We start from the raw sequence: 19,028 nt of genomic DNA, 5'->3' as shown, positions 1-19,028 counted from the left end.
TATCTTGCGACACGACAAATACCTTGACTCGACACAAACCCAACCCGACATGACCCATTGATAGCCCTAAGAGCCCATCTTAATCCAATTCACCCGGAGAGAAAAAAAAATAGAACCAAATATATGCATGGAAAGTATACTTGTAGATGCTTTTGGGTCGTATGCATACATTTGAGAATTCTTAACTAAAACACGTAATTTTGCAAGCTTGATCATTCTCATTTTTTGTTTCCTACCATCTGCATTATATATTTGACTAGGTGACATTTAACGGGGTATTCCAATGGAGGTGCAAGCTGAAAGCTGAAGCATTAATCTTAACAATACAAAATGTTTGTGTGAAAAACTAAATAACTAACTCAAATCTGTCATGCAGAAATTGAAGTTGGGATTTTTAATTAACTAACTCAAATATATCAAGCAGAAATTGAAGTTGGGAATTTATTACAACATCAAACACGCACATCGTCTTTTCTTTATTACAAGCTTCTTAATATTAGCAAACCCAAAGATAAATGCATCAGGCCTTAAATCTAATTTTTCCCAGGTTTAATTCCACATTCCTATCAAATATTCCTGGCATATAAGTAGAAATAAAGATCTCCATAAGATAGGGAAATTGCATCCATATAAATGAGGCAATTGGGATACCCGTAACTAAATTAGTAGGAACAGCAATCCATGAGTCTTTGGGAAGCATAAGAAAGAGGGCAGCTGCAAAAGCAATCATCATGGCGGCCACGGAAAGAAAAAGGGTCAGAAGACCCAATATCATTTTTCGAGGTAAAGATATGAGAAAATCTTCTTCTGCATAACGTGACGTGAGAATTCCCAAAAATAGCATTACTGAAGTAGTTGAAGTAAAGAGTGATATAGCGTCTGCAACTATAAAAACCCTAAATGCCCTTCTTTTCAATAGTACAGGATCACCATCATCTTCATTTCCACCGGGAACTGTGAATGCTGCAGCAAACATCATGGTAACAATGAGAGCACATACAACTGTACAAGAGGTAGCTGTTTCTTTCATCGACTTTTCTCCCTCCTTCACCAATTCTATATGATTCTTAGAAAAAAAATCACGCGGTTTCATATCATGTGTATCGTTAACTGCTTCAAGATCTTCCGGCCTAGCCATATTCTCCAACTCCTATGCATGATGCAACACGAATTAGAAGCTTATACAATACATACTTTATTTTTCAAATAAAAACACAACCATCAATTATTTTGTTTAACTCTCAAATATAAAAAGAAAAAATTATAAATTGTTTTTATCTGCAACTACGTTTTCACTACCTTTTTTTTTTAAGGATATTGTTATTGTTACACATGATAAAGTAATATATGATTCACATCCAAAACCAATTGGCAATGGATGGAGTGACCCAAACCCTTATAAACTCATAGGCAATGTCTCATTTTTCCCATGTGGGATGTATATATTCTCAACACGCCCCCACATGTGTGGCAAATTTTTAAGCCATACACGTGAATAACTTTTGGGTGACGTGGAGCCCGTGTGGCCGTTAGGCATACACACGTGGGTAACTTGGCTCTAATACCATGATAAAGTAATCTAGGATTCACATCCAAAACCAATTGGCAATGGATGGAGTGACCCAAACCCTTATAAACTCATAGGCAATGTCCCATTTTTCCCATGTGGGATGTATATATTCTCAATAACACACACTATCTTTTTCAAATAATTAAGTAAATTGTTTTCTCTGCTACTAAGTTTTCATAATTTTGAAGATGGTCTAATCGATATATTGTAAGGAGCTAGGTTGGTCTTCCATGGCTTAGTGAGTTAGTTGAGACAACAAATGGTGAAGGGGCTGATCTCAATTTTGAGATTGTCTATAGGGCCGTTTTTGTACTAGTTTAATAAGAGCTTATTTGAGAAAGAAAAAATCTCTCACTAATTTTTTTTTCTAAATAATTGCCATATACACGTGAAGAGCATTGTGTCATACACACACCCCCGTTATAGGAAAGACCTCCTATTTGAGGATTTTTACTATTTTTCATTAGTATACACCTAATTCAATGATTTCTACTATTGATTCTTTAGATTCTTATGCAAGAATTGTGTGTACAAAATTATAACCAACCAAATTCATAATCATATGATTGAAAATGAGTAAATAAATGTAGTATGTTAGATAAAATTAGAACGAACATGGTGCTAATCAAATGGTTAAACTTTTTTCAATTTAGCTAATTTTTTGTTGGATTTGTGTGTGTGTGTGTGTGTGTGTGTGTGTGTGTGTGTGTATCCTTAAACTTGAAATTTGAGAATGTTTATTTTTAGCTTGTAGTTTAATAATCAAAACCACTCACTCTCTAGTTATATATACACAAATGAATCATACGAAAAATTAGCCAAATTGAAAAACGTTTAATAACCATTTGATTAGAAACATGTTAAAATTTTATCTAACGGACCACATTTGTTTACACATTTTCCATGATCAAATGATTATAGATTTGGTTGTTTTTTGTAGAAACAATTATGGCATAGGAATCTAAGAATCAACGGTTGAAATCGTTGAATTAGGTTGTATACTAGTGAAAAATAGTAAAAATCTTAAAATTTGTAATTTGAGGAAGTCCTCTCTAGAATGTGCATATATATATATATATATATATATATATATATATATATATATATATATATATATATATATATATAGTCCTTCTAGTGGCTTTCCAAAAAAAAAAATAGTCCTTCTAGTGAGGGATCTCTTGTAAGACCCACTTTTCGATCTTATTTCGGCATCTCGACCTTTCAGTTTTTAGGTCCTAAGTATAGATCATTTCTGTAAATTTTCAGCCAAATTGATTATCGTTAAGGTATCAAATTAGGTTAAATCAATGGACGAACCGAATTTGTCCAACCTGAACGTTCGTGTTCATAATTGTAAATCGTAGTTATGAATATCTTAGTGATTATCAATTTAACTGAAAATTTACAGAGATGATCTACTCATATATACCTAAAAACTGAACAGTTCAGATGTGAATATGTGATCGAAAAGTTGGTCTAATGAGAGATCCCTTAAAATAGCCCAAAAAAATGGATCTCTCACTAGAAGAGCCCTGTATGTGTGTGTGTGTCGACATCTAGTGAGGAATCCTTTTTTTTGGTAATTTTAAGGGATCTCTTGTGAGACCCACTTTTCGATCATATATCATCATTTCGACCGTTCAGTTTATATGTCGTAATGTGTAGATCACTTCTGCAAATTTTCAGCCAAATTGACAACCGTTAAGGTATTGAACTAGATTTTATTAATAAACGAACCAAATTTGTCCAACCTGAACCATTCATGTTTATAATTGTAAATCGCAATTATGAATACACAAACGATCATCAATTTGACTAAAAAATTGCAGAATTGATCTATTCATAGAGACCTAAAAAGTGAACGGTGGAGATATCGATATGTTACCGAAAAGTTAGTCTAATAAGCGATCCCTTAAAATAACTAAAAAGAAAAGATCGCTCACTAGAAATGCCCTGTATGTATGTTGGCTAATAGATATAAATATCTAACCTGAAACCATTGTAGTTCTTTTTGCATTTGCAAAGCCGCACCACGGATACGATTGGTTTGTGCAAATGGTGAGAAAAGTCCCATCATATGTAGCATATTGTTGTCATCATTATCTGTCAAACTCATAACATCTTTTTTGGTGTCTTTGGTCAACGCATGTATAAGATTAAAAACTTTTGCTTGACGACACTCGACTGCTACTTGAAATAGGTTCCTGCCTTTGTCATCTAAAGTTTTTACCAAGTTTGGATTAATCCTAAATATATGAGTCATAAACTCAACAAGCCCCCGTTCTGCTGCTTGGACGATTGCTGTTTCCACAAATTTTTCTTGCTTCTCGTCGAGACTTTTCATCTCTTCTGTCGTCAATACTTTACACATGCAAGATAGGATTTCAAGGCTGCGGACATGGTTCAGTTTCATATGATAGATACGATTGATCCCTGAGTTTGACATTAAAAAGCATACAAATTATAACATTATAATCAGAATATGTTGGCAAAAGTTGAAAGAAAAAAATCAGGATTGTCAATGTGGCATACCAAAAAACTTGCGGATACTCTTGATTATTGGTGCTCTAAACAAAGCCATTACTACATTGCAAATCCGAATGTGTTAGCAAAAGCTCTTTAAATGACCTGTTAATTTCACTAGTAGCCCCATAAACATTGTTGGTAGAACTAAAAAAATAAAATAAAATAAAGAAGGAGCTATAACTGTTAGGCCATCTCCAATGATAGATAACTAGATATGAAGTTTTGACAAAAAGGGCTAACAAATTCTCTTCTTCTTGTTTCTTTCTTTTTTCTTTTTATTATTTTTTTAAATAGAGAATGACAATCAGTTTTAAGGTACACAGTTGCAGTAGTTTACACCTGCTAGGCTGATACATACATTTTCCTCACAAAATCCAACTTAATTTTTATTTTTTTTAATCGAAAGAAAAAAAAACTGTTATCGAGAAGAAACGACATCAACAAAAATTAAGGAATGCATGCGCGCACTTCCATTTAATTACCTGAGCGAATGAGACCACTCTGCTTATAATTATCTTTTCCATCTCCTTGTGTTGGAACGACGTCTATGGAAATTGCATCGAGTGTAGCAGTGGGTTTTCCTTTGTTGTCCTTGTCAATGGTCTCACTCTTGATGGTAGGACTAGGTTTTATGTATATACCTATCAAATAAGTACACAGAGCAGCCAATCAATAATACATCATATATTTGCTTAACGCAGTAGTCATGCATATGGATGATGGGTCATTTTTTCTTTTTGAAGAAGACAACAGAAAAAGAAGAGATGCTACAGCCGATGGCCTTGATTAACAATGGAAGAAGGAGGTAAGACGTAAAATGTCTCATAAATAGAATCGCTAATGGCAAAAATTGAAACTTGGATTTGAGCGACACCACTAATTAGAGGAAAATCAAAACAACACTAACCGTGATAAATCCATTTTTCCCAAAATTTCAGCTCGCTTCCACTCAAGAATGCAGAAGGCGTACATGCCAATACGTTCAAAGGGGACTTCTCAGAGAAGTCTTCAGCAACAGCCAAGCTTGGGTATCGCTGGATCAAATCGCACGCAATATCTAGAGTGAAAGAAGAACATGCATAATCACATATTTAGCAGGAAATAGATTTAAGTTGTGGTTCGTAAATTCTAAAACTCTTAATTACCAAATCTTTTCGTGCCAAAACTGAGGGAAATAAGTGCAGCGGCACGGGTATCGTCAGTTTTGAGCGGAGTGACCTTATAGAGATAGTCAGCCATTTTTGGTCTGCCGTTAATAAAAGCTTCGACAAGTAAGTAGGGATAATCGACACCACCTGCACTTAACTCCTCCTTCTTTTGAACCAAGCATTTAGCTATTTCGACCATTTCATCTTTATCAGGCAACATAGAACAATAATCAAGTGCGGAACACCATTCATCGTCCTCTATTTCCAAATAATCATCTGCCATAATATACGGCAACAACTTTTTTACAATATCCACCCTCACAGCTTCAACTGCATAATGGAGAACTGTCTTGCCGTCGTCTGTTGGAGCTGTTTCTCCTACTGCCTCAGGGTGTTTTTCGATAAAGTTCATTACATCATCCCATTTCGATTGTTTCACATCACGAAACAAAGGTTCATACTTGGTATTGTCGCTGTCACTGTGCTCATCTCCATCTCCTTCTTCTGCATGCCAAATTAATCCATGTACCGTTATTTGTTGACAGTTAAATCAAAATGACGAAAATGAAATTATGATTAGCTGAATATATGCTAGCAATCAAAGTCGCTGTAACTGCAAATAGTGAACTTTTCAAAGATAAATACCATCAAATTGATAATTAACAAGGCTGGTCGTGAGATTTCAAGGTCCTGGTAGCAGTGCTTAAAATCAAACCTTACTAATTATAGTTTCTTATAGAAATACTTGAAAAAAGAAGAGAGATACACCATAAATCGATGTGGGAAATAAAGCAAACTTTATAATTACAATATTGGAAACAACAAATCAATACCTTCAACCTCTTCTTTCTCTCGCTCAGCAGCTTCTTCTTTCGCTCGCTCATCTTCACTTTGAAGATCGCCTGAAAATTAAATCCTTGATCTTTAATTATTATATGGATCGACTATTCAGATTAAAATATCTGATAAGAAAACAAGTTATATAGGTTAGATTACAAAGAAGTCTTTGAGGATCAAGACACAATACCTTCAACCGCTTCTTTTTCTGTCTTAGCATCTTCCGTCTCTACTTCTTTTGTTGTCTCACTACCACTATCGGCTGAGGTGTCATCACCACCTAAAAGATCAGATTTCTCGTCATATGAAAATGGAATCGTGATGTTAAGTTATAAGTGCCGATTCGATTTGAATGTGTTCGACAACATTATTTTCTGGATATATTGACGACAAAGTTAAATGTGGAATTTTGATTTGCACTATATATATATATATATATATATATATATATATATATATATATATATATATATATATATATATATATATATTTTTTTTTTTTTTTTTTTTTTTGCATGTGGCACTATATAAATATAATTAATTGAACCAATTATATGTATCATAGAATTATACTGGATCAAAACAAAAAAAAACCCTAGGAGAGCTTTTCTCTCAACCCTAGTTGCCTACGGCCTCCTAGCCTCCCTCACCATTCTCCACCTCCTTTCACCTACTCTCTCTCTCTACCTATGGCATCCATTGACGCGGTAACGGCGAGTTTTGCTGCCTTGCTTGCCCATGCCAAAGGGGGACGCACCCTTGACCTGGGGAAGATCGGCGGAGGTCCAGTGCGGAAGTCCTCCCAATCTTTTCTCCTCGGAAAGCCTTTAACTCAAAAACCCATAGACCCAAAGGCATTCATGTCTCACTTCAATCGAACCTGGATGGTGGATAAGGATTTTAGGGTTCAAGAGCGTCCTGGGGATCTGTTCTTGTTCTCTTTCGCTGCTGCACGTGATCGGAACAAGGTTCTTCAAGGGGGAGTATGGTGTTTTGACCGAGCCCCGGTCTGTTTTGAAATGTATGATGGAGTCAGGCCTCTGCATGAAATTCAGTTTAAACATCTGCGGATCTGGACTAGGGTTTCTGGCATACCTCCTCTGTATGAAGAACCCGAGAATCTCACCTTGATTGGCAACCTTTTGGGCGGTTTTTTGGAGTATGACAAGAAGGAATTTAAGAAGGGGGCGATTAGGGTTTTATTCATCCATGACATATCTAAACCGATCCTGCTGGAAAGAAAAGTCTTCCTAGATACTGGGGTTGAACCCATGTTGCAGTTTCAGTTCGAGCATCTGCGGGGGAGATGCACTCAATGTGGTTTGATCACACATGCTGGACTTGCTTGTGAGGCACCCACTGCAGTAAACCCTACACCTAGGGTTTTACACTTTCCCGGAGCTTCGACCTCAGGGAATTCCTTTGCTTTCTCTGCTAAGCATAAGGGAGACTTTCTCTCTACTTCCCCGACCGTCCCAAGGAAGAAGCGCCCTGTTTTTCGTCGAGTGGAGCGTCCGACCTCGGAGTCTTCTTCTCCCATTGAGCCGACTCCAACAGTAGTCAGTACTGGGGTGGCAGACATTGCTTTGCCGCACGGTTTGGAGAGTAACGAAAGTCTAGGTGAGGTTCCTAAACTGGTTGTTTCTGGTGACATTGTTATTACTCCAGGTACGCAGAAGCAACAGACTGTTTTGCCGTCCAAAAAGCGGGAGCGTGGTGGTGCTTGCCATCCTAGTCCCAAGAAATTTAAAACAATCTTGGGTGGCAAGATTCCAACACTGCATGCTGAGGCACTTGGCCTCATTGAGGAGGATGGCGACATCACTTTGGTCACGCTGAAAAAGAAGTCTAGTAGGCCTCTTGGAAGCAAGAATAAGACTCAACGTGCAAACAAGAAGCTTGATGGTACTCCCCTGAAGATTACTTATCCTACTAGTACTGAAACTGGTCCTAGCCCTAGGGACAAGGGCAAAGGAAAGATTTAATCTTTCCAGCTTCCTTTGCCTTTCACTAGAAGTTGAATTTCTACTACTTGCATCTTAGTTTCTCTAGTTGTACACCAATTGCGGTCTCTAGGCGACTAGGCTACTACTTCATGAGAGGTTAGTAGGGTGGTTTTATTTCTTGTGTTTAGGCTAAATAATTGAGCGAATGTGTTAACAGTGAAGGTATCATGTCCTTTGTCTGGTAGCTTATACAATTTATGAGTTTGGTGTAAGACAGTTTTGGATGTATGAGCCTTCTGGCCCTTGATATCTGAATGAAGTTATCTCTTTTTCTCAAAAAAAAAAAAATTATATGTATCATAGAATTTCCCCAATATTGTCGTATAGAATTACCCTCATTGAAAACTTAGTTACTTTAACAGTACCCTTTACTCTGTTGAAGATTTTATTTACTTGAATAATGATTTTTTTAAGGAAAATGATTTGTGGCCTCAATCTTAGGTGTCATGTCATGTCATCCACACACATCACCTATTTGTCAAATCATGCTATGTAATTCTTGATAAAAAGACTATCTTATCCTTCTAAAATCTAATGACTCTAAATTATTTTGGCTTTCTTCTAAAGAAAAAGAATTTTGTCTTTCTTTCATTTTTTTTTTCTTTTCGTTACACTCATGCTTAGATTTAAACAACAATTTTTTTTTTTCTTCAATCAAGAGTACAAAAAATTTCATGTAATTCAGTCAATAGATTTGCACATACGTTCGATTAATAGATTTGCATAACACATGTATATGAATTCAACTTTTGTTGGGTTCCTGCAAACTTTGGAAATATAATGTGAAAAATACATATTCATATGATTGTATATATTCTTTTGTTCATTGTTTTCTCTTTATGTAGCTAGGGTTTAAACATTAGATTTGAATTTATTATTTTTTGTTTGCTTTTCCCTTATATCTAGATTGTAGATGTTAATTAATAGCTGCTAACGTGGGAATTTTTTCTTACCTCTTAATTTAGACATAAGTATTTCCCAAATTCAATTTATTAATGTCATTTTTTTTTTTTGGATGAAATTAATCAATATTTGGAAAGAAAAGTTAACGTCTATTTCTTGGCTCACAATTCAATATAATAATACCATTTGGAAAGAAAAATTAAAGGAAAGAATTTAACTAAATGAAGAAAAATATTGGTCAAAAAATCTGTAGACATATCTCTTAAATTAATACATAATTAATAGCTGATATTTTTTTTCGTCACCTAATTAAATTCATTAATATAATTGATTCACCCCCTAACATCTAAAAGGAAATGTAAAAGGGTAAAGTTGGTGTTGCAATAGTATGATGTGGCAAGATATATTATGTGGAATTGAAAATAAAATTTGTATTTGCTTACATGGCATGACACCTAGGATTTGAGGCTACAAATCTTAGGCCTCATTGAGGCCCCATATCATTGCCCTTTTTTTAAAGTACCAAATTGATAAACATGAGTTGTGCGCATTTGAGGTACAAAGACATTAATGTTGTATGAATGTTTCATAAACAAGTTGATTTTCTCATAAAATTTTAAACTGAAGAAAAAAGTCTTGTTACGGTCAATAAGGTTCTCACTTAATTAAATTAAGTTGATTCTTATTTGCTTGATTCTCAAAAGTGAAAGTTAATAACATTTTTGGTTTTTTTTTTTTTGAAAGGGAATTATATTTTTGTTATACATGCCTGTATGTATTGTAGCAGAGAATATAAAGCATGGCTTCATTTTTCATCCATCTATCTATCTATCTATATCTCTACTATATATAAAGAATGTATTGTAGCAAATATATATATATATATATATATATATAAAATAGAAGAAGTGGTGCAAGAAAACTTTCACTTTTTTTTTAATTTTTTTTTTATCTTTTCAACAATAGAGCATGCATGGGGTGCGTGTGTTTGATGGGGTTGTATGATAAGACAATGGCTTCCCAATTAACTCAATTGAGAGGTCATATGTTCGAGGCCCATGAAGGGTGGGATGGGTGGGGTTTAAGAGAAAGAAAAAATAATAATAATAATAATAACACGTGTATAAGGCATATATATCTGGCTTCAACGAAGAGAGATGCATCCATATACATACCTGGGTAATCAGCCAAAGTCTTCCAGGCTTTATTGGCTGACGTTTCGCCATTGATAGCTGAAAAGGCCTCATTTCCGCAACAAATATGAATTGCATGCAGAGCTTCAGCGTTGATCTTGTCCCAAGCCTCACGTTTATCTTTGCCTTTAAGATGAGGCTCAGCGTCGTCTTCTACAATACCCCAAAGACCTTTAGCTCTTAAATAGGTTTCGACCCGAAAATTCCAAGCTTCGTAGTTGTTTTTGTTAAGAAGTTCATTGACAATCAAACTGGGGACAACTGGGGCAGCCATGCTCGAACAATCTGTCAATCATACAAGATGATATAATTCATGTCAGTGGAGCTTCGAGAGCATACATATAAATGTGAAAACAACCAAGGAAATTAGAGGGAATTGAAACACTATGTATTACTCTCTGATTTGTTTGGGGCTAGCTATCTTCAGAAATCGGTAGCTAGCTTCTGAGTTCTATGTGTAGAAAATACAGTAACTAAACCTCTGATTTATAGATAAAAGAATCGTGTGTGTGTGTTTTTTTTTTTTTTTCATTTCCCATTTGCGTGTTCGTTTGAAATAACAAATCAGCAGTATTAAAAAAAAAGACTTGGCAAAAGACAAAGATACCAATTGCTATCAAAGTAACATAATTGATGCATGTGAATGTACTGTTAAGAATATGATCTCACATAGAAAAATGAAAAATGAGGACATTGTCTATGAATTTATAAGAATTTGAGTCAATTTTAACCATTACCGATTAGTTTTAGTTGTGAGAGCGGGTTATCCCATGTGTGAATGTCTCGCAGTCATACGAGCTTCATGTCATCAAATCTAAGTTGTCCACGTATATGGTTTGAAAACTCGACACACGTGAGGGAGTATGTTCTACGTACGATGGGCTAACGTAACCCTATGTTTGGGGTTGCACCATGTGCACCATGATATATATTGTTTCTAACATAGCAACTTTTTTTTAGGTATGGAGTTTCTCTTGATAATCTCAATATCAGTAACTTTTTTTTCTTCTTCTTATTTTGTCATTATTCTATTATGGAGAAATCATACTTGTCCAGTAAATTAATCGACATGTTTGTACTTTAAATTTCAGAGCTATTATTTTGATTCCTCAACTTGATACTCCTTTTTGTTCACTTTGGTACTTCTTGTGTTAAAATTAACAGCGTTTTGTTTAATAATCTATTGGCATGTAAAACTGTAAACGTGAGTCAAAATATATGAAGTTGAGGTAGCAGAGTGATTGATTTGAAATTAAGTCATTTCGATGAACTGAAAATTTAAGTACTGTATTCTTTATGCAGGGGTGGCCTTGAAATTTACTATATACTAATTCTCAACGTACTGTTCATCGGCTTATGAACAGTGCCGGCTTCAGCCGAGCCGATATAGTAAAAGACGATTTTGCCCCCGCCTGCGTTTCTTGCCTCGACACCTGGCGTACTGCTCAGTCCTATCGTCACTCCACAGAGAGGTGGAGAGAGAGAGAGAAACAGCGAAGGTGGTACTGTTTGAATTTCGGTGCATGCAATTCTGGGTGAAAACTGAAAACAGAATACCGAGTTCACTGATGGTGGTATTTTGTTATCTGTAGAGGACTGAAATCGGAGAGGAGGAAGGGAGAATTTATCAAGGCCAAGAAAGGTATTATTGCTTCTTCTTGCTCTGGGTAATTGGTTTTCAATTCGTTTTTTTGTTTTTGAGTTTCTTGCTTGCATGCCTACATTTCGGTTGGTCTTGCCTGAATCCTTTGGTCGGAGGTGTGGGTAGTGAGTGTGGGGCCTTTTTTTCGTTTGATTCCTGATTTGGTTGTTCTCTGATGCCTTTTTTTCTTTTCTTTTTTTGATATGCAGGTGGTTGTTTGTGAATTTTGCAGAATGGAATAGCAGAGAAGAATTGGTGGGGGAGAGTTTGGGTTGGGTAAGCTGCCAGGGTTTTGATTGTATACAGTTGTAATTGATTTTAAATATTTCTTCGAATTTTCAATTTTTGTTAGTTGATTTCGTTATTTGAGAATTGAGTTGTGATTTTCCTACTGGTATAACCAACCTCACCATTTCTCCTCTTATTTTTTCTACTTTCATTCATATTGCTTTTGAGCCAGTTGAGTCCTTAAGCTTTATTCATGGAAACTACTGGCAAGTCTGTTGCTTTGTTAAGGCCCAGAAAGAAATGTTCATGAAGAACAAATTCAGATTATTGAACCATATTGTTTGCATGATTACTTTAAATCAAGCATCAATCTATTCTTTCGACTCAGTTCAATATAATCCCTATATTTGTTGAGTTTTACATGATATTCATCTTTTAATGTTCTTTTAATATATTAGTTTGTGGGGTTATTTTATTGGCATGATCAGAACTGTATCTATACAGATTGATTTTCCAGGAGGGAGTAATATCTATAATCTCTAATTGGGTAATATTTAAGATGAGGATTTTTCCTGTCTGTTTTGGATGTACAGGTTTTCGTTGGGATCGACAATGGTTAGTAGTAAACTACAAAGGGAGGGCATATGCTCAAAGAGTTGAGCCAAAGCTTGCTTTGGTTGAGGTACAGCTGCCAAATGAGGCATTCCTAGAGAATTGGGAACCTACTAAAAGCTCTTATCTAGGTGAGAATATCAATCTTCTTTTCTTCTTATAAAAGCTCTCTCTTATAAATTTTTTTCTTTTAGACACCAAAGACCAAACTATGCATTCTGCAGCGGAAATTTATAACTAAGCTGGAGATGTTGTGATTTACTTATGCTTAATTCTGGTTTACTGATTATCACTTTGTCCGTCATGTTTATTTGGTTGTGGAATTTAGTGCTCATGTTTAAATGGATTTGTGTACTTCCTTGCTTTTCGCATCCTTTGTGTACTTAGAAGTAGTCATATGTTCGTAGTCAATGCCACCAACACTTGGGGAGTTATTGTTTTACCTTGAGAACCACCTGCCATTCACTTTGCAGTATTAAAAGCACCTGGCATGAATGTGCTGAAGGTTTCCTTGAGTACACCGCAAGAAATAGCAGATGGGGTTTCAGTATGGGAGTGGTCTGGTGCTGCGCTAGATAATTAAGGTTAAGTTCCCTTTCAGAATTTAACACTACATGCATATTTCTTGATCACACTACCGACCGTTGAAGTGTATTTAAATGAAGTTAAACAGCTCCACAGTTGAGACTTCAATAATTTTCCTTAATTCATCATCAATTTTTGAGTTTATAAAATTTAGATGATGTACCAAGAAATGGCATATATATATATATATATATATATATGTATGTATGTATGTATGTATGGCTTATATTGAAAAACAAACTCAGTGAGCTATAGGTGCCTTGGAAAATTTGGTGAAAGAGACTCAAAGGGTACTGTACTGTATATGAATATTTCTAGAAATGTAGTCACATGCTTCTTCTTTTTTATCTTGCTTCCAGATATGCCTGCAATTTGCTTCGACAAGGAATGAAACAAATAATAATGAACTCAGAAACCCATGAAGCTAAAGCGTTGGAGAAGGTGGAGGATAAGTAATGAGAACTCTGAAGCATTGGCTTTTATCATTGATGAGAGTTCACTCGCTTACACTATAGAGGTATTTGTCCAGAACCTCTTTTATCATTTGTTTGCTTGATCTTTAATAGCTATATTGATTTGAGTTGAATTATTTACTGATCTTTGATATTGTTATCAAGGCATAAGCGATGGAGGAGGTTTCTGAGAATCTTAAGAAACAATTGAACAAGTTAGTGCTAGATGATGAAATTAAACATCTCCTGTAAAAGATATTGTAAACATAGACACAGCAAGGTGCTCTGATAGGGGTAAGTACTATACTTATTCCCCCATTGAGTTGTATCTCTGTTCGTACTAAGACTCATAAACGTTACAACATTTGTTGGCTTTCGATCTCATTACCAACATCATCTTTTGCAGGAAATTGAAGCAAATGAGAAGCATAGATATCAACTCCAACTTGAGGAGGCCATTAGTAACAATGGCAACAAAACTTGCGCATTCTTAGCCAACACAGGCTATTGGTGAGTCCATACTAAAGCAATGCTGAAAAAACTTATATTTGACCCGGTATATCTGAAGTGATTGTTTTCAATTGAATATAAAAGGTTGCAAGTCTCAAGCGAGATGATAGGTGAACATGTTATACATATATTTGGTTAGAAATGCAAGGAAAAATAATGGTTTTCCTATGAGTGGCATTGGTTTACCAAACCTACATTTTTAAAAGCACAATGTCTAGGATTCAAATATATGCTATGGATTTTCTTTTGGCCTAACAATTATGCTTTGTTACTTATAGGGTTAATGGGTAATGCTGAGCTTCAATTCAAAATGGGAATGAGGGATAAAGTCATTAACAACCAACGGAAGGCGGTGAGAAACATATGAGACTTGCTGATGATTAGTTACTACCGTACAATCATGCACCTCTGCGAAGTTTAGAAAAGCCAGAGTAATGTAGGTGAAAGTGCGGGGATTTTTTTGTTAGATTAAGGAAACATATATACTTGAGCTACAAAGGAGGTAACTCTCTCAGTTTATTTGTAAGGTATATGATTAATTAGGCACTGCTATTTTGATTCACGTCAACTTGAAAGTGAATGAATCCATATTGGTAATATAATTAGATAATGAATACCTTGCTGGATAAAGTTTTTAAGCTTAGGCAGAAAAGTCTGCAAGTGATCAATTTATCTTTTATATGTTCGTCAACGTAACATAACTGCATTTTCTCTCCCAGTATTTGGTTGTTGTTACTTAGAATTTCTCTTCCTTTTTGTACTCATCAAGTGTTCTATAGCTGGACCAGAACTTTCTGTTTTTGTCGAACTATTAGTCTATTATGTATAAAATTCATGAAAAAATAACCAAACCCGCAGCAACGCGCGGACGCTTTTTCTAGTTATATATTAAGGATTGAGGCAAACAATTAATATGTGGCCGGCATCTCATGAAGTTTAAATAATATGATTAATATCTCCTTTTTTTAATGTTAAATCAACGGCTTCAAACCTCAATTACAAGGGCACAAGAAAGGCCATGTTACCGCTACGCTAACACAAATATCATGCAAAAAAAAAAAAAAAAAAAAAAATATATATATATATATATATATATATATATATATATATATATATATATATATATATATATCTGTGTGTGTGGCTCTTCTAGTAAGTTGATTCCCTTTTTTTGGCCAATTTGAGGGATAGCTTATTATACCAACTTTTCGGTCATATATTGGGATCTCAATCGTTCAGTTCTTATGTCCTTATGAGTAGATCAATTCTGTAAATTTTTAGCTAAATTGATGATCATTTGGGTATTCATAATGATAATTTACTAATTATGAACACGAACGGTTCAAGTTGGACAGATTTTGTTTATCCAATGATTTAATCTAGTTAAAGTGGCCAATGATTTTGGCAATTGTCAAAGTGGTCAGACACTGTGCTGCAATGCACAGTTGGAGCATTTCACATGCGCCGAAGGGGTTTATCTTGGGCCTAGGAAGCCTTTGGGTTTCCCTTGACAAAGTAAAAAAAAAATGATTTAATCTAGTTAGATACCTTAATAGTCACCAATTTAGATGAAAATTTGCAGAAGTGATATACTCATGTAAACCTAAAAATTGAACTGTGGAGATCATGTGATAAAAAAATTGGTCTAATAATCGATCCCTTAAAAATGGCCAAAAAAACTTTTTTTGGCCATTTTAAGGGATCTCTTGTGGGCTCACTTTCCACCACATTTTGGCATCTTGACCGTTCAATTTTTTTGTCCTAATGTACGTATAGATCAAATATGCTTATTTTCAGTCAAATTGATGATTGTGAAGGTATCGAACTAGTTTAAATCAATGGACAAACCGAATTTGTCAAACCTGAACCGTTCATATTTATAATTTTAAATAGCAGTTTTGAATGCCTTAATAATTATCAATTTGGCTGAAAAGTTGCAGAGGTGATCTGCTCATATAGACCTAAAAACTGAACGGTGGAGATGTGGATATGTGATCGAAAAGTGGGTTTAATAAGCTATCCCTTAAAATGCCCAAAAAAATGGATCCCTCACTAGAAGGGCCCTATATATATATGGTGGTGCTATTCACACACATATTTTCTCTATTCACACACCCCCTCTATTTTTATATTACTTTAATTTAATTTTCTTTTACAAATACCTTAACTACCCTCCCTTGCAATTATGTTTCTTTTTCTTATTTCTTTTTTCTATTTGACAAGTCAATCATGAATCAACCATCATTATACAATAAATCAATTTTTTTTGCTACGTACTAAGATATTATGATACGAAGATCTTCCAAGTAACACTAATTTTCAGCAGTAAATATGATTTTGCTCTCCACACTCTGATTGTTAGGTAAAAAGGTACCAGATCTAATTCAACATTATGAAGAGAATGTCAATACAATAACTAGTTGGTTATTTAGAGTAGTAGTTATAGTTACTGAACTGAAATGTATAGATGGTAAAAAGTTGGTACGTATATAAAAATGAAATGCATAAACCATAGTTGGGGCTGCAAAACCAGACAGTAAAAAGTTGCACATGAACTTACAGGAGCAAAGAGCAAGCTATCCTTATCTCAACACATTTAATTCCTTTCAACTAGAAGCAATGATAAAATTGTCAGCACAAATACTTCAATAATGTCTATTGGAGCATGAATTACCTAAATAATTTGGTAGAAAATAACAAAAACCAATATACCAGTCCACAACATTGCTTCATAAAAATAAAAGCTAATAAACAAGAGTAACTAGAAGCATCAAAACCAATCAACCCTCAATAAAAAACACAACCCCTTGCTGAAACCCACCCCCACCCCCACAAACAAACACTCTTTATCTCTGAAACCCCCCTCAACTCATATTTGTATAATTTTCCTATGACAAAATCTTTCGTATTCTAGCATAATATAGTAGAAAAAATCATGTCTATAATCATAAGGCTATCATTATTAGGCTGTTGTAAAGTTCTATAGTTGCTCAATTGATTCAAATACACCAAATAATTTCAGTTAGAATTTTACCAGGAATGATAGATTCAAAGGGACTCGAATGATCACTGAACTCATATTTTTCTTACATGTCTCCATTGCAAATCAATTGTAAAATTTTCTCCAAAGATGGGTCTAAAGTTGCATGTTCTGCTTTGATTGAACTTCAAAGCATCACATTAGAGAGATAGAATGACTGCTAGAGAAGTTTTTGATGGAAAAAAAAAAAAGGAATCGAAAAAAGTTTTGAAGTCCTCTGTGCCTGCAGGAAAATAAGGGTTTAGGATTTGGGGATGATTGAATTGCCAAATAGAAAAAGAAAAAAAAAACTTAATTGCAAGAGTGGGTAGTTAGGGTAATTTGTAAAAAAAATTGATTTAAAGTAATAGAAAAATAAAGGGGGTGTGTGAATAGAGAAAAATGGTGTGTGAATAGCACCACCCTATATATATATATATATATACAGATCCTATCCAGAGTGGAGCTCCGCTTTGAAAATTTACGTGTGAAGTTCGAGTTTTGAGTCACTTTTCGGTCGCATATCCACATCTCGACCGTTCAGTTTTTAGGTACTAGTGTATAGATCGTCTCTGCAAATTTTCAGCCAAAATGATGATCGTTAAGGCATTGATAACTGCCTTAAAGCTAGTACGGTTCAGGTTGACAGATTCAGTTCGTCCATTGGTTTACGAGAGTTAGATACCTTAACGATCATCATTTTGGCTAAAAATTTGCAGAGATAATCTATACACTAGTACCTAAAAACTGAACGGTCGAGATGTGGATATGCAACCGAAAAGCGACCCAAAACTCGAACTTCACAAGTTAATTTCAAAGCGGAGCTCCTCTCTGGATAGGATCTGTATATATATATATATATATATATATATATATAAGGCCCGTTCTAGAGAGGACCTTACTTTAAAATATTGAGGATTTTTGTTATTTTACACAAGTATGTGACCTAATTCAATGATCTCAACCGTTGATCATTTAGATTCCTATGCAAAAATAATGTCTACAAAAAATCAATCAAATCCATAATCATTTGGTCATTCAAAATTGTGTAAACAAATGTAATCCGTTAGATAAAATTAAAAAGAACATTGTGCTAACCAAATGGCTAAACGTTTTCTGATTTGGCTAATTTTTTGTAGGATTCATATGTGTGTAGGTAACTAAAGAATGAGTGGTTGTGATTATTAAAATACATTCTAAAAATAAAAACATCATCACTTTAAGAGTTTAAGGATGTCATATCTTGATTATACACACACACACACACACATATATGACCTCCTTAAACTGGAAAGTGAGGATATTTTTATTTTTAGTATGTAGTTTCATAATCTAAGCCATTCATTCTTTAGTTATATAAAAACATATGAATCCTACAAAAAATTAGTCAAATCGGAAAACGTTTAACCATTTGATTAGCACAATGTTCGTTTTAATTTTATCTAACAAACTACATTTTTTTACACAATCTTGAATGACCAAATGATTATGGATTTGGTTGATTTTTTGTAAACACAAATCTTGCATAGAAATCTAAAAGATCAACGGTTGAAATAATTGAACCAGATCATATACTAGTGTAAGATAGTAAAAATCCTCAAATTCTTAAAGTAAGGATTTCCTCTCTAGAACGGGCCTCTACACACACATACACATATACATACATACATATACTCTACTTAAACTCAGATCTCCCTGAGGCCCACCATAAGAGGCGTTTGCCTTAGCTGGCACCCCTCAGGATTGGCAATGTCCTTATGATTTTTCTTAATGATTTTTAACATAAAATTTAAT

At 34.6% G+C, this 19,028-nt stretch overlaps 1 protein-coding gene and 1 long non-coding RNA gene across 4 annotated transcripts; one reads left to right on the top strand and one right to left on the bottom strand.

Moving 5' to 3' along the window:
- Positions 1-465: 465 nt before the first annotated feature.
- LOC133744923 (uncharacterized) lies at positions 466-10,633 on the bottom strand. Of its 2 annotated transcripts, none has more exons than XM_062172948.1 (10): positions 10,582-10,633; positions 10,169-10,471; positions 6,275-6,364; positions 6,081-6,149; positions 5,245-5,751; positions 5,007-5,156; positions 4,582-4,740; positions 4,106-4,156; positions 3,564-4,006; positions 466-1,150 (listed from the first exon to the last, which is right to left on the bottom strand). In XM_062172948.1, the coding sequence occupies exons 2-10, from the start codon at positions 10,458-10,460 to the stop codon at positions 521-523; spliced, it is 2,391 nt and encodes a 796-aa protein (XP_062028932.1). In that variant the 5' UTR covers positions 10,461-10,471; positions 10,582-10,633; the 3' UTR covers positions 466-520. The 2 variants fall into 2 exon arrangements, with proteins under 2 accessions (XP_062028932.1, XP_062028936.1); XM_062172952.1 differs by having other exon boundaries at positions 772-963.
- Positions 10,634-11,635: 1,002 nt separating this feature from the next.
- Positions 11,636-14,858, top strand: LOC133744914 (uncharacterized). 2 transcript variants are annotated; one of them, XR_009863442.1, is made up of 8 exons: positions 11,649-11,685; positions 11,779-11,828; positions 12,038-12,104; positions 12,650-12,799; positions 13,613-13,770; positions 13,871-13,999; positions 14,112-14,215; positions 14,494-14,858. It is a non-coding gene; the product is annotated as an uncharacterized LOC133744914 (long non-coding RNA). The 2 variants fall into 2 exon arrangements; XR_009863441.1 differs by having other exon boundaries at positions 11,636-11,828.
- Positions 14,859-19,028: the final 4,170 nt, after the last annotated feature.

Source organism: Rosa rugosa, chromosome 1, assembly GCF_958449725.1.
Source record: "Rosa rugosa chromosome 1, drRosRugo1.1, whole genome shotgun sequence".
In the NCBI taxonomy this organism is placed as follows: Eukaryota; Viridiplantae; Streptophyta; class Magnoliopsida; order Rosales; family Rosaceae; genus Rosa; species Rosa rugosa.
Note: the sequence above shows the minus strand (reverse complement) of the source record. Positions and strands in the feature narration are given on the sequence as shown.